Source organism: Ceratotherium simum, chromosome 38 (genome assembly GCF_057802395.1).
Source record: "Ceratotherium simum simum isolate JZ-2026a chromosome 38, ASM5780239v1, whole genome shotgun sequence".
NCBI lineage: Eukaryota > Metazoa > Chordata > Mammalia > Perissodactyla > Rhinocerotidae > Ceratotherium > Ceratotherium simum.
The window spans coordinates 23,487,836-23,502,942 of NC_141937.1; the positions used below are offsets into that span (position 1 = coordinate 23,487,836).

The 15,107-nt window shown below is 38.4% G+C and overlaps 1 protein-coding gene across 1 annotated transcript in view; it reads left to right on the top strand.

Annotated features, from left to right (window-relative positions):
* The window catches only part of GRM1 (glutamate metabotropic receptor 1), a 304,296-nt gene that overhangs the window by 13,603 nt on the left and 275,586 nt on the right, over positions 1-15,107 (top strand). The window contains exon 2 of the mRNA XM_087425199.1: positions 13,208-13,457. Coding sequence (XP_087281325.1) covers positions 13,208-13,457 — 250 coding nt within the window. The remainder of the gene's footprint in view (positions 1-13,207; positions 13,458-15,107) is intronic.

Consider the following 15,107-nt stretch of genomic DNA (forward strand, 5'->3'; position numbering starts at 1 on the left):
CCTGCCTTTCAGTGGCTGCATATCTAAAAATGAGTATTGGCAGAAATAAACCTGCAGGCAAGATACATTTTAAATGGTTATACAACAAATGCTTTCTCCTCCCCTACAGTAATACACTTGTAAAAGAATCAGATTGGGGAAAGAAAAAAGCTGTTGAAAAAAATTTTGCTAAGCAGATGCTTACTCTGAGTACTGAGAATATGAAATATGTTTTGACACGAAGCTCTAGATTATGAAAGAGTGCTGATTCATATCGTTCTAGAACTACCAAAGGCTCATGCTATAACAAACTTAAAGATCTCCTAGTACAAACCCCATATTTCAAGCATGAGCAAAGAAGACAGAATGGTAAACAGCTCAAGGTCATAGCTAGTTAGGGACTGTCAAGACTTCCAGCTCTTATCCTGGAGTTTTTTATAGCGAAATGTCATATAAAGGATCAAGAATGTTTTTATCTGCAAATAGCAGAAAACTATCCTAATGGTGGCTTGGCAGACAGGGCTGCGTCTTTCTCATGCAAGTAGACGTCCAGGGGGAGAGGCAGTGCAGAGCTAGAATGAAGCATAGGAATGCTTCCAGGCGTCTGGGCTGTTCTGTCTTCTGCTCCTCCAGCCTTCACGTGGAGGCTTCATCCTCGTATTTGACCTCCCATTGTTACAACACGGCTACTCCACCTGCAGGCTCAGGTCCATGTACTGGTGTAAAGAAAGAAAGGGCAAAAGACCTAAACAGCATGCCTGCTGTCTGACCTTTTCAAAAATTTCCCAGAAGCCTCACCTGGCAACTTCTGCTTAAATCTCATTGTCTGGAACTGGGTCACTTCTGCATCTGTAGCCACAAGGGAGACTGGAAAGGTAGGTGCTTTTGGCTATGAACAGTCACTCCAAACAAAATTGGGTATTTCTTAGCAAGGAAGGATGAGGGAATGGATAATGCACGGGAAACTACTAGACTATGAAACATAAGGTACGCTGGAGGTAAGTAGTTAAGGGCCATAGGATTCACAGTCAGACACATCTGAGATCAACTCTCAGCTCTGACAATTTTGGGGTAAGTTACTTTATTTCCCTAGGCCTCAGTTTCCTTTGTAAATGGAGATAATTATGGCAAAGAGGCAACAAGGTTATAGTGAAGTTAAAAGAAGACATTTAAGACATAATAAGAAGTTCATTAATTTTCACATTATACCACTGCTTTAGGATCTGGCAGTATTAGTATTGCTTACCCTCCCTGGAGCAAGTTACACTTTTATTTCTTTTCACTTTAGTGAGACAAAATGTTCAGGACACCAAGACACAGAAACTAGTTAAACAGATTTTATCACCTTTTTTCTCTATTAGAAATAACGCCCAAATGATATTTAGACGTTATTCACACTGCTTCTAGCCCTTTGCTCAAAGGGGGCACGCTTCAATGGGCCAACCATCCTGGCCTCAACCTAAAGTGCTTTCTCGTCATGGAGAAGAGACCACCATGCCTGCAGCCCAGCCCCTGTAGGAAATTTACTGAAAACAGAGTGGGTGTTCTCAGCCTTGTATATCTTTTCTTAGGGCAGTAGATGATGAAATTTACCTCTTGCCGACTAAATCTTATTGAGTCTTATAGAAAAAAAGAAGAGGAGACTAATTGCTCCTTTAATAAATTAGAGGGACTCATATCAGATTTCAGGATTTCACACAGGGAATCTATATATTTTGCACATGGTCTGTCAATCCAAGTATGTAGATATCACAGACAATGGCACGTGGCCTGTGGTCAGCTTTGCCTAAGGACAGTCACTATAACATTAGTGTTTCTTATTTTCTTTAGGAAGAAAAATTGGTACATAGTTGTTATGAGAGGTTCATTTCCCTTCTGGAAAAATTCCCCAAATACCCCATAACAGCTACGTTAGGCATGATATTCAGATAAAAACTGTAGCATGTATTTTTATTTCAAACATTTTTATTAACAAAATAATACATTACTAACATAGACCAATTAGAAAACAAAGATAATAATATTAAACATAATTATATACAATTCTGCTGTCTAAAGAAAACCACTGTTAATGTTTTATGCATATTCTTCAAACTTTCTATATATATGTAAATGTATAAATATACAAAAAAATTGGCTTTATATTTTGCACATTTTTAACCTTTTGTACTTAACAATATGGCGTAAATATTTTCTATGACACTGAATACAATTTTACATCATCCTTGAAAATTGTTGCATGTGTACTTTATATAAATACATAATAATTATTTAACCAATCTTTTATTGTAGAATACAGTTGTTATTGTTTCTGTTATATTTTCGAATTATGTGCTGTGATGAAGATTGTTGTAACTGGAACTTAGTGGACAACGAAATTATTTTCTACGAACGACGTTTCTGAGGCAAAAAATATGAATGCAGTTTAAGGCATCAACGTTACAAATTTTACACCCAAAAATATGGAAGCAGTTTACAGTACCATTAGTAGTATATGAGAATGCCCATTTCCATGAATGCTTGCCAATACTGGGTTTTATCATTAAAAAGTATATATGTAGGGCCGGCCCTGTGGCTTAGCGGTTAAGTGAGCACACTCCGCTACTGTCGCCCCGAGTTCGGATCCCGGGTGTGCACCGACGCACCGCTCGTCCAGCCATGCTAAGATGGCATGCCACATACAGCAACTAGAAGGATGTGCAACTATGACATACAACTATCTACTGGGGCTTTGGGGAGAAAAAGGGAAAGAAAAAGGAAGAGGATTGGCAATAGATGTTAGCTCACGGCCGGTCTTCCTCATCAAGAAGAGGAAAATTGGCATGAATGTTAGCTCAGGGTTGATCTTCCTCACAGAAAAAAAAAAAAAAAGAAGTGTATATATATAGAGTGTGTGTGTGTGTGTTTTGGAGTACTTGTTGCTAGATACAACCTTCCCAGTTTTGATTGTATATTAAATAGCACATAGGCAGGGACAGTGGACAGATGTGACGGACTTGCGTCTGTAAACCTGTTTCCTCCATGTGAAAATTGAAACGGAAATATGCTACTTTTCTGCAAGAATTATGATCTCCTTTTGTATTTTTATACCACTTACATTTTGCCTTCTCTTAACTTCTTTCTCCATGTCATAAAGAATTTGAGTTAGATAAACAACAAGCTGGGTTCTTGTATAAAACTTTAAAATGAATTCAATGAGGCATTTATGGCTGAAACTTAAAGAAGACTCAGTGACAGAGACTCAACATAGACAAATATAGACTTTTGAATGCATTATATAAACACCAAAAGTCCAAAAATAGAATAAAGAAGAAATTGCTTTGTGCAAGAGTGGCAGAAAAAATAATCTAGGGACAACCTGGGAACAAGGTGACCATGAGTGGAGAGTGAAGCACTGCAGTTAAAGAAACAATCACCAGCATGGGTTTTATAAATAGGAACACGGCAATGTCCTTGGGTCAATGTTAGAGCCTTATGTCCAATTTCACATTCTACAACTTTAGAGAGACATGGAGAGTAAAAGTAGGCACCATTCCCTGAACTTTTCCATATTCCAGGAACTTTGCATTCATTAAAACATACAATTTAATAATCATGACAAGTCTTTGAGAAGCACATTATGATGCCCATTTTGCACCAGAGGAAACCAAATCTTAAAGAAAACACTTTAAGGCTATCTATCTCCGTATCCAGGATCTGGGATTCAAACCAGGTTGATCTGCCTCCAAGGCTCATCTTCTTATTCACTCAGCTTTAGGGCATACCTGAAACCATGATGAGGCAAAATGACAAATACTACTTGGCCTCAATCCTATTGCACAGAGATGACAGCCACTTTTTGGTAAATTTTCTTCTTCCACTTTGATACTATAACTACATCTGCCCAAACTGGGATGGTTAGAAGTGGGGTTGGGAAATTGCTGGTAAAAATGATTCCCTTTTGTTCTCTGACTGCCCTGTGTGAGGTAGTTCCTTCACTGACCTTGTATATAAATTCCCCTATGGGCCCGTTAGGCAGGTGATGACTCACCTCTAACTGACCAGAATCATAAGGCTGACTGCAGGTGTGTGGAAGGAGGCAAGGGAGCCATAATATTTTCTAGGTATTAAGTGGAAGAACCAAATGAATTAAAAGGTTGTCAGAGAAGGTTAAAGTAATGGGGTCGTTTTGTTTCTCTGGGAGAAGAGAAAGCTGAATTGTGGCTTTCAGAAAGACTTCCAAAAAAAAAGGAATTCAAACCAGCTGATATGTGTCTCCACTGAGAAGGAAGAGGAAATGGATTATGATTTCATCGTAAGGGATTTAGGTAAAAATGAAGGATTTCCTGATAGTGATCATTGTTGAATATTGCACTAGGTTTCCAGAAGGTGCTGTGAAATCAACGTAATTCATCATAATTCTTTTAAAAATGAGATACTATCTTATTTTCCAAGATGTCCCAAGAGGCAGAATAGTTTTCAGGACCATGGACAGGGACTGGTCCATGACCCAAGAAATTTTCATATTCAGGGGAGCCTAAGACTACAATAGAAAACCAAGGAAGGAATCTAAGCATGAAATAAGGTAGGTAGGGATTAAGGGAGTCTAGAGCATAAGACTAGTGGATCTTTCAAAGGGAAAACATTCCTTCTTTAAGGAAAGTGAAGAGATATCTACATAGTTTCCCTGTATGAATGTTTCTCCCCATACAACTGATGTATAAATAGGCAAGGATGAGCTATGTTGAATGCGGCTTTTGACCAGGATAATTTATAAAGATGCAATAACAACATTTGAGCTTGGTTCAACATGATGGCTGAAATGTTATTTTAGCTGCCAAATGGAGCTCAGATTGTTTCTTAAATATATCCTCAATATTTTAAAAATAGAAGAAAAAACAATCAATATAAAGACTAGTCTTCAGTGCTAATTTTTGCCATGATGACAATTCATACAGATGACTATGAAATCCAAGATAATTTTATTTCATTGCTTACTTGCTCAATGAAACTTAGTTACCAAATCATTACAAATCAGTCTTTTATGAAGGAATGTCTGTTGATCTGGTTGGATAATAATCAGATCTATCTTCTTCAAAATCGTATGTAGGGCCGGCCCTGTGGCTTGGTGGTTAAGTGCGCGCACTGCGATGCTGGTGGCCCGGGTTCGGATCCCGGGTGCGCATCGAGGCACCGCTTCTCCGTTCATCCTGAGGCCGGGTCCCACATACAGCAACTAGAGGGATGTGCAGCTACGACATACAACTATCCACTGGGGCTTTGGGGGGAAAAAAATAAAATAAATAAAATCTTTAAAAAAAAAAAAATCGTATGTAGCTTAGAAAATTCAGAATTTTAGCCATTGGTTTTTTTCTCCTGAGACAGTTCTATTTTTTTACCCCAATTTTCAGTACCTTTTTAAACTTCACCCTCGTATAGACAATAATGTCCACTTCTGTTATGTTTAAATAATTATAATGTAATATTCAATTGAATATAATTATTCAAACAATGGGGATTTCTTTGTAAACCCCATGTTCTCTCTCATAAATCTCCCCATAAGTTCTGTTTAGAAGCTTAGTTTTATAGAATATCTTTATTTACTTTCTGTAAATCCTTTTGTCATGTAAGATAGAAATTAAGATTTTTCAACATATTTTGATTTTACATTTTATGGGCTTTGTCAGATGCCACTCTTCACTTTCTTTCTTGCTCTCTAGGTTCTGGGAACCTCATAACAGTGACAAAGTCTGTTATAAAATCTGATACAACACAAGAACATACAGGAAATTTCCATGTTGCAGTTCTGTAGTGGTGTGCCAGATGTTTCACTAGAGATCCTCTATCTAGAGTGTCATTCTATAAACCATGAACCTTCTGCTCCAGTGGGACTTCTCTACTCATCGCTGCTAAAAATACCTTTTGTGGATTCTCATTCACTCCCATTCACCCTGAATGCCAATTCCTTGCTTATATTCTTCAAGGCCCAATTTCATTCCTACTTTTCCTGAGAGGTATTCTCTGATCATCTTTGCTCTCTTATTCTGAAATTTAGTATTACAGTATTTTTTATTTCCCATGTAGCATATACGGCTTATTATTGTTGCTGTATTTTGTGTGCTTGTGTTGTGCCTTCACAGTTATATTACAAGTCCATGTAAGAGGTGGGATAAAATAGTGGTTATGAGTAAGAACTTCTGACTTCAATGTTAAATCCTAGATCCACTACTGTGTGACCTTGGGCAAGTTACTTAACCTTGTAGGGCTTCCATGTCCTCATTAGTAAAAGAGGAGTTATAACTTTTATATGGAGTTGTTGTGATGAATAAATGAAATGCTTAGATATTTAGCACAGTGCCAGACACATAGAAAATAGTCATCAAATTGAAGGCACAGCCAATGTCCAGTATTCCTTGACAACTCTTTAAGCGCAGAGCTCAGGGATTTTTTTCAAGTTAAAGCTCAGTAAACTATTTGCTAACTGAATGGAAATATGTAGCTCTCTGCCAGGGCTGAGTGTTTACAATTACATGGCCCTTTTATTTTTTAAGAGTTTTATTAAGAGCGAGTTTTTTATATATTCACAGCTCCTTCCAGGGCTGCACAGAGAAGTATCGAAATAAATTCTTCAATATCAGGAAAGACAAGAGAAGGGCTGAGCGGCAGGATGGAAAGAAGAGGGGAGGCAGAGGGTGGGATCTGTGCTGAGTGTTTTATTTTCAGTCGGGCATCCTTTGCTCATGACCTGGTGGATAGGAAAATTGTACATGTCCCCTAGTTTTCTTTCTATCTGTGAAAAATATGTTTATATTTTAGGACCCAGAATAAAGGCACTTTCTTTTTTCCAGCTAGCTTTATTGAAGTATAATTGACAAATAAAATTGTATATATGTAAGGTGTACAACGTGATGGTTTGATATATATATACACTGTGAAGTGATTATCAGAATCAAGTTAATTTACATACATTAGCTCACATAGTTACCTTTTTTTTGTGGTGAGAACATTTAAGATCTATTCTTAGCAAATTTCAAGTATATAATATGTGTTTTTAACTATATATTATTAAATATAATAATATATATCATTAACTGTATAGTCACTGTGCTGTACAATATATCCTCAGAGCTTACTCATCTTATAAATGAAAGTTTGTATCCTTTGACCAAAATCTCCCCATTTTTCTCACTCCTCAACCCCTGGTAGCCACCATTCTACTTCCTGGCTCTGTGAGTTTGACTTTTTTAGATTCCACGTATAAATAAGATCATATAGTGTTTGTCTTTCTATGTCTGACTTATTTCACTTAGTATAATGTTCTCCAGGTTCATCCATGTTGTTTCAAATTATGGGATTTCCTTTATTTATGGCTAATATTCCATTGTGTGTGTGTGTGTGTGTGTATATATATATACACATATATGTGTATATATACCATATTTTATTTATCCATTCATCCATCGATGGACACTTAGGTTGTTTTCATATCTTGGCTATTTGAATAATGCTGCAATAAACATGGGAGTGCAGATATCTTTTGAGATACTGATTTTATTTCCTTTGAATATTTACCTAGTAGTGGGATTGCTAGATCATGTGGTAGTTCTAGTGTTAAATTTTTGAAGAACTGCATACTGTTTTCCACAGTGCTGCACCAATTTGCATTCCCACCAACAATGTACAAGGGTTCCTTTTTCTACACATCCTTGCCAACAAGTGGCACTTTTTAAATGGAGCTTTTCCTGATTCCTATCCCATAGCATCTCTATTAGATACTTATACTCATCCTTGTTGTGTCATTTGTTCTGTTGCTACTAAATGAAAGTAACATGATTTTAAGCTTCCTGGAGGCAGTTTTCTCCCCATTTTGTGTGTTCTTTGTATCTAGTACTATTATCAATATAATCAGTACAATAGGATTGTTGTAAGAGTCAAATAAGATAATGCTTATGAATGCAATTTTGAAAGTAGAAAGATTTATAAAAGTACAGGTTATTATTGTTGTTATTCCTATATTAGAGCTACCCTCATGGATATTTATATGTCAATTTGGAGTCTTTTAGGCGTTATGAGAAACGAGAAGTTTAAACGTGGTCCAGTGCATGATACTCAACTCTCTATTAATTTGTGTAAAGAAGAATTTCTATACAAACAAGAAAATATGAATGAAGAAATTGAGATAAATATTTGATGAAACCAATTGATCTGTGCAGACATTCATTTGGATCAGGAAAACATACATGTTTAATTGCTTTTTGCTATTAAGAGAAATGAGCAGTAGGGGGCTGGTCCTGTGGCATAGTGATTAAGTTTGTGCACTCCACTTTGGCGCCCCGGGGTTCGCAGGTTCAGATCCTGGTGCAGACCTACACACCGCTTATCAAGCCATGCTGTGGCAGGCATCCCGCCTATAAAAAAAAAAAAAAGTAGAGGAAGATGGGCACAGATGTTAGCCCAGGGCCAATCTTCCTCCACAAAAAGAGGAAGATTGGCCACAGATGTTAGCTTGGGGCAAATCTTCCTCATCAAAAAAAAAAAAAAAGAGAGAGAGAGAAATGAGCAGTAACTTAGGAGTCAAGTCATATAAAGCTGCTCCAGTTTTAATACAAACAAGCTTCATGCCCATTGGTGAGCTATTTCTCCCCTCTGTGGCTCAATTTCCTTGTCTATAACCTGAAGAGTTTAGACAGAATATGTCTAAGGCCTTTACTAGATTTAAAAACCAAGGATTTTCTTATTTGAATGAGTGGAACATTCTTGCTCATCTAGTCTGCATGTATTTTGATAGAGGAATAAAAGTTTTCTGTGATTGAAGTCCAAGAGTGGGCACCTTAGCAGTAAAGTTACTCTGTTTGTAACACCATCTTTTGTCAGACTGACAGTGACTTTGGCGGAGAGAGTTGGCTGGTGATGTCTACGTATCTTGCAGATTCATGACCCTTCATTTACTGTGAGAAAGTGGCATCTGACTTCCTTCCTCATACCCTCTTCTGAAGACAGAGGAGGCATTCACTTGCCAGCTGCAGTTTTCTCCCTTATAATCAGTCAATGCCTCTTGTCTGAGCTATGATGTCTTTCCACAGTCCATGAAGCTGAGAATTTTGTGACATGTTAATTCTTCCATTTGGGCTTAACTGGACAGGATTAGGCCACTAAAGGTGGTTAAATTAAAAGGCAAATAAATTAATCGGTAATTTAATCTTATGAAAAAAGAAAAAAGAAAGCTGTCTTTTCAAAAATATAGGAAAATTGTATTAAGTTTAATTACAACGCCCATGGAACTTTTTATAGATGCTGAGATTTAAGTCCTAAGTCCTTTTTTGAATAATATCATTCTTTTAAAATTATTCTGACTTAACTATTGCTATATTTATGTGATATTTACCTTGAAAAATTTTAAAAACTGCTGCCAAGTTGTCCACCAAAAGTTTGAACTGTTTTCACCAAATGTGAATATATTTGTATCTTGCCAACACTGAATATTATTAATCTTGGAAATTCTGGCAATCTGATATGCCAAAAGCAGTATCTTATTTTAATTGCACTCTCTTGATAATCAATGAGATTCAGTGGTTTTTTTCATATGCTTGTTACCCACTTTTAAGTATTTTGTTTAAATTGCTTATTTATAACCTTTGCCCCTTTGTCAGTTGGGCTGTTACAACACACGCACTTTTACTGTACATTTAGTGTCTAGCACTATTATAAGTACTAAGGATACATTATTGAACAAGTCATAAAAAGATGTTCTCATGGAGCTCATATTCTAGAAGAAAGAGAAAAATAAACAAGAAAGAATATCAAGTATATGTGTGAAGATAAAATCAAAGGGCATGATCAGGATTTACTGGGAGGGTCCTTTAAGCTAACTGATCATGAAAGGCTTTTCAGAGGAGCTGATGTTTACATTAAGACAAGATTGACGAGGACATCTGTAGAAGAGCATCTTTTCAGGTGATGGAAACAGCTAATGTAGAGGCATGAGTGAGTTCAGGGTATTCCAGGAAGAGACAGAAGACATGGGGCTGGAGAAGGTGAGGGAGGAGAAGTACGCAGAGATGGAGTTGGAGAAATTGGAAGGCTCAGCCCATGTACAGCCTGGTAGTTCAAGAGAAGGAGTCTTGGTATCATTCTAAGTATGTTGGGAAATGATTGGAGCTTTCTGCAAAGGAGTGATAATCTGATTTATACCTTAATGGATCACTCTGCTTGCGAGGTGTGGAATGAATCACTGGGAACAAGACTGGAGGCAAGGAACCAATCAAGGGGCTAGGGCAGTTGTCTAGACAAGAGCTGATAGTTACTTGGTGTAGAAGATGCTGTCGGTGGTCTGCCCAGATTCCCTCTATCTGTCTAATGTACAAATCTCCCAGCTACTGTGAGAGTAGGCCTTTATAAATTCCAGCTGACCCCTTCCTGGGGGGCTACATGTCCTCTCTCCTCTCATGGACCTTAGCCAATAACTGATTGACAAGCAGGTCCCTTTGCCTAAAGGTGGGGCTAACTCTGTGGTACAATTTGTGCTCTAGAACTTCTTTGTGGAATCAGACTGAAGCTAATCTCTAGCTGAGATGACATTCCTGCTTAGCATTCCCCTCCTGTCCTTCCCTGATTCTCTTGCTCCTCTCCTCAATAAATGACTTGAACAAGAATCTTTATCTCAGCTGTTTTTGGGGAACTTGACCTAAGACACTTGGCTTAGGGTGGCAGAGATTGAAACAGAGGAAAGAGATTGGATTAGAACATTTTAGAGATAGAATCTACTGGAATGGATCTGGAATATGAGAGAAAGACAGAAATCAAAACAGTTCCTAGATTTTGTCATTGAGCAACCTGGTAGATAATAGTACCATTTACTGATAGGAGATATCTGGAAGGAGCCTATTTGCAAGGTAGAGAGGGAAAAATTCTATTTCAGATATATTAAGCTTGAGATGTCTATAAGTGGATATGTCAGGTAAGCAATTGAATATACTAATTTTTGGCTCCAAAGGGCAGTCCAGTCTGAAGCTCTATATTTGGGATTCAACCATGGTATTCAAATGGTGTTTGAAGGATTGTGACTGAATGAAGGTACTTAGAGGAGATTATAGATGAAGAAAAGAAAGTTTCCCAGGACTGGGTCCTTGCATGACAATATTTAGAGGTTAAGCAGAGAAGGAAAATCTAGCAAATACATTGAGGAGTAGTCAGTGAGTCATGAGGAAACCATGAGAGGGTAGTGTCACGGAAACCGAGAGGATAAAGTGTTTCAAGGAGGGTGTGGCCCACTGTTGAATGCAGCTGAGTAGTTGATGAAGATGAACACAGATAAGAGATCATGAAATATGGCAACAGGGAAATTATTGGTGACCTTGTCAAGAGAAGAGTTTGACAAGAGAGAATTTTAAGGTTATGAAAATGAGTGATAAAGGAGAGAATGGGAGATGGTGAAGCAAATACATTGACCTAGGCAATTATTATTGCTGTGAACAGGAGTGAGGAGTGAACGAGGTAGGAACTCAAGTGGGACAAAGAGTCCAAGGATTTTTTTATTTTGGTTGACACCATTAGAAGGGAGAAATTGATTTTACAAAAGAGAAGGGACAATTGCAGGAGAAAGTCCTTGAATAGAAAAAAGTGATGGAACCTAGTGTTCATGAGCAAGAATTGGCTCTATCCTGAAGCAGAAACAATTCAAATTTGCAACAAGAGGGATGACAGAGAATATGAGTGTCAATGAAGAAAACTTCATAGGCGTTGTGGTGTGTGGCTGAATTGGTTTTTGTCTGGTTGTTTTCTGTGTTCTTACTGAAATATGAAATGAAGATCCCAGCTGAGACAGTGGTCAGAGGTGGGGTCAGTAGTTTGGAGATTTGAGGAGAGAAGAGTAAGGATGAAATAATCATGTCAGAGCTAGGAAAATTCATTTACATGTGAGATGTAGTATAATTTCCTTGCAATAGTGAGTGCCCCTTTTGGTATGTATGCTCATGAACTTTAAATAAAACCAGTCATCACGGTAGTAAGTTTTTTTCAGCCATGTTTAGGTGCTCAGGTGTAGACATGAAATAGGTGAATAGTTGGATTCAACTAGCATTAGCGTTTTGTCAGGAAAACACAAGGGAGTTAAAGAATTTGCAAGGCAGTGATTATGAGGATAGGCTGTGAGAGCTAAGCTGGGCTAAGAGGCAAATGAGAGGGAAGATGGAAAGAAAAATAGGGAGGTGAATGGATTTGAGTTTTTGATGAAGAAATTAGTTTTATGAATTTTTTATTGAAGAAATGCTGGAGTAGGGGTAATAGCATCTACGAGCTTGAAAGATAAGAGGGGATAAACAGAGACTGAGACATTTGACATCCACACTCAGAGATACTAGAAACTTTTGTGATAACAAGGTCAAAAATGTGACCATGGACGTAGGTGGGGTACAGGAATATCATTGGATGGGGGGGTTGAGAAACTGTGAGGACATGGTATTGGATCATCTACACGGGTATCAAAATCCTCAAACTTGGGGAAAGGAGTAGAGGTATAGATGACCCTAAAGTGGGGGCTAAAGTCATCAGTGAAGCAGAGAGATAGGGAACTGGTACAACGGGATATATGTTTTATTTCATTGATTAGTATGAGTTCTTAGATTTCTTAAGTATATTTTATTATAAGAATGATAATATAATAAGAATCAAAACATAAGACCAAATCTCCCATAACCCCATCAGTTCATCAGAGAATAGCGGATTTGACTAAGCCCTGTAGCAGTTCCTTGTTTGCTTATTCTGGCCTGGCCAAGTGTCCATTTGCTTTGCCTACTCACTGTTCATTGAAGTGTTGCAGGGCTTGCCGTCACCATGAGCGTCTGCCTCTTAACCCAGCAGCCAGCAGAGGCAAGCCCTCAAATGAACAGGCCTTCTCATTGTGGTGGTTGACCTCCTATCCCAATGTGCTGGTCTCTCCCACGTGGCTACAATCTGGGACAACCACTATTAATCATGGTTGTAAATAGGGCAGCAGTCCTTCATTTCTCAAAACTTGTTTCACTGTGGGCACCCTAGTTAGTTTCTCATTATTTTCACAGAGTTGATCATTTGATTACATTTGATTACTCTCTTTAATCCATCCAGAATTTCCTTCAGTCCCAGTTATATTTACAAATTATTTGGCAAGTCTGTCCTTTCCGTTCCCCGTGACTAATGAGTCCTTATTCCGGCTTGTTAAGTGCTGCTGCTGCCAGATTGTCTTGAACATCTGCTGATTGTTTCTGGACAGGGAATTATGGGGAGAGCGGAATGGACGCTTTCAAAGAGCTGGCTGCCCAGGAAGGCCTCTGCATCGCCCATTCAGACAAAATCTACAGCAACGCCGGGGAAAAGAGCTTTGACCGACTCCTGCGCAAGCTCCGAGAGCGGCTTCCCAAAGCCAGAGTGGTGGTCTGCTTCTGCGAAGGCATGACCGTCCGAGGCCTCCTGAGCGCCATGCGGCGCCTTGGCGTGGTGGGCGAGTTCTCAATCATTGGAAGGTAAATTTCTCTCTCTCTCTCTCCATCACACAAACACATGCACACATATTTTGGCACACATATGCTTGCTCTTGCCAAATTGGACTTCCTGACTCCAAAGGGGGTGAGATGTGCTCTGCTGGGCTGAGTGTTAGTTCTGGATCTCATTGAGGGTGGGGCCATTGTCATTTTTCTGATAGAGAAGAGCAGAGCAGTCGATGACAAGACGATGAGACTATTTCAGAAAAAGGTGGGAAGTTGTTGCCAAATGCTTTGTCCTGGAGAATTATGCTTTTCATTTGCTTCCCATCCCTTCCAACCCCCACTCCCCAACCACACAAATGCTTATGTCCTCATACTTCTTAAGCATAGAAATCTTAATGGGATATTAGAGGATAGAGGGCAGTAGAGAAGATGGAAGTATATATTAATATTTGAAATTTAAAGGGCTGGCTAAAAATGGGTGAAGATATGCAACTGAACTTTGGAACTTGATGTTCTCTTACACTTATAGGATGGCTAATAGTGATGCTTTCTGTATGTGATTTCTGGAATTGCAGGTGGTGCGTTCCAAAATCTCTGGTCTTCTTTCTAGAGCATATGTACTTGTGTGGGAGTAGATTTTCAGTATCGCTGTATTTTTCAGAGGGTTTTTGACCTAACAAGTATCTTGTTTAATTTGCCATCTTCTAATATTGCATAAAGGAACTGCTAAATTTTTCCAAGGAACTTACTGAGTTTACTTGAATGGAAGGCTCCACTGATCTCCAACTCTGTCATACTCATCTTCCAGATACCTTTTTCTCCTCCCGTCTGCTCTATTGGCTAGCGTACAGTCATAGCTCACCCGCTGACATACCTCAACCACTGACTCTCTTCTCTAGGAAACTGGGTAGTAGTGCTGTGGACATCCTCACTGCACCTTTCCCTTCTGTCCTTGCACTTGTGGGAATGACTACATAGTGGTAAGACAAATCTAACCATCTGGAACTAAAAGCACAAGACACTTCAAAGACTTTGAGAAGAAAGTAGGATAGAAATATAACTAAATGAATAAAGGAAAAAAGAAATTCTCTCTAGGCATGAGGAAGTATGGAGCGAAGGTCAAAATATAATTCAAGATTAAGAAAATTATAGAATTTGGGTAAAATTGGCACACTGCCACATCTTGGCTTCTTCAATATGATGCAGTTGTGTGAAGCCACTTAAGAAAGCAAGTCTTTTAAGGAGTATTTAAAGAGGAATATTATTTCCTTCATGAGTGAAAAGGATGTAAGCAGAATTGTTGAAGTGTTACATGGATTAAGGTCCTTAATATATGCACCAGGACAGATGGCCTACAGATATTCGGTCCTTTTAATTGATTTTGTAAAATGACTGCTTTTATGAAGGGCGCTGCCTAAAAGAATTCTCATGTTTACCATTTTCAAAAGAATAATAGTCTTCTTTGAAGAATTCATTCTCTTTAATATCCCTGAAGAGGCTCTCTACCTGGATTCTGGAGATCTTGAGCAAAGGTGGCAAATATGTGAGCTTTAGGGGTATACAGACTGTCTAATTATGAATTATAATTATACAAAATGCTGCAGTGAGTAATTGGAGTGTAAAGAACTCATTTCATCCTCATTATTTGAAAGCTGGACAAGGATGGTAATGTAAACTTGCCTTTTT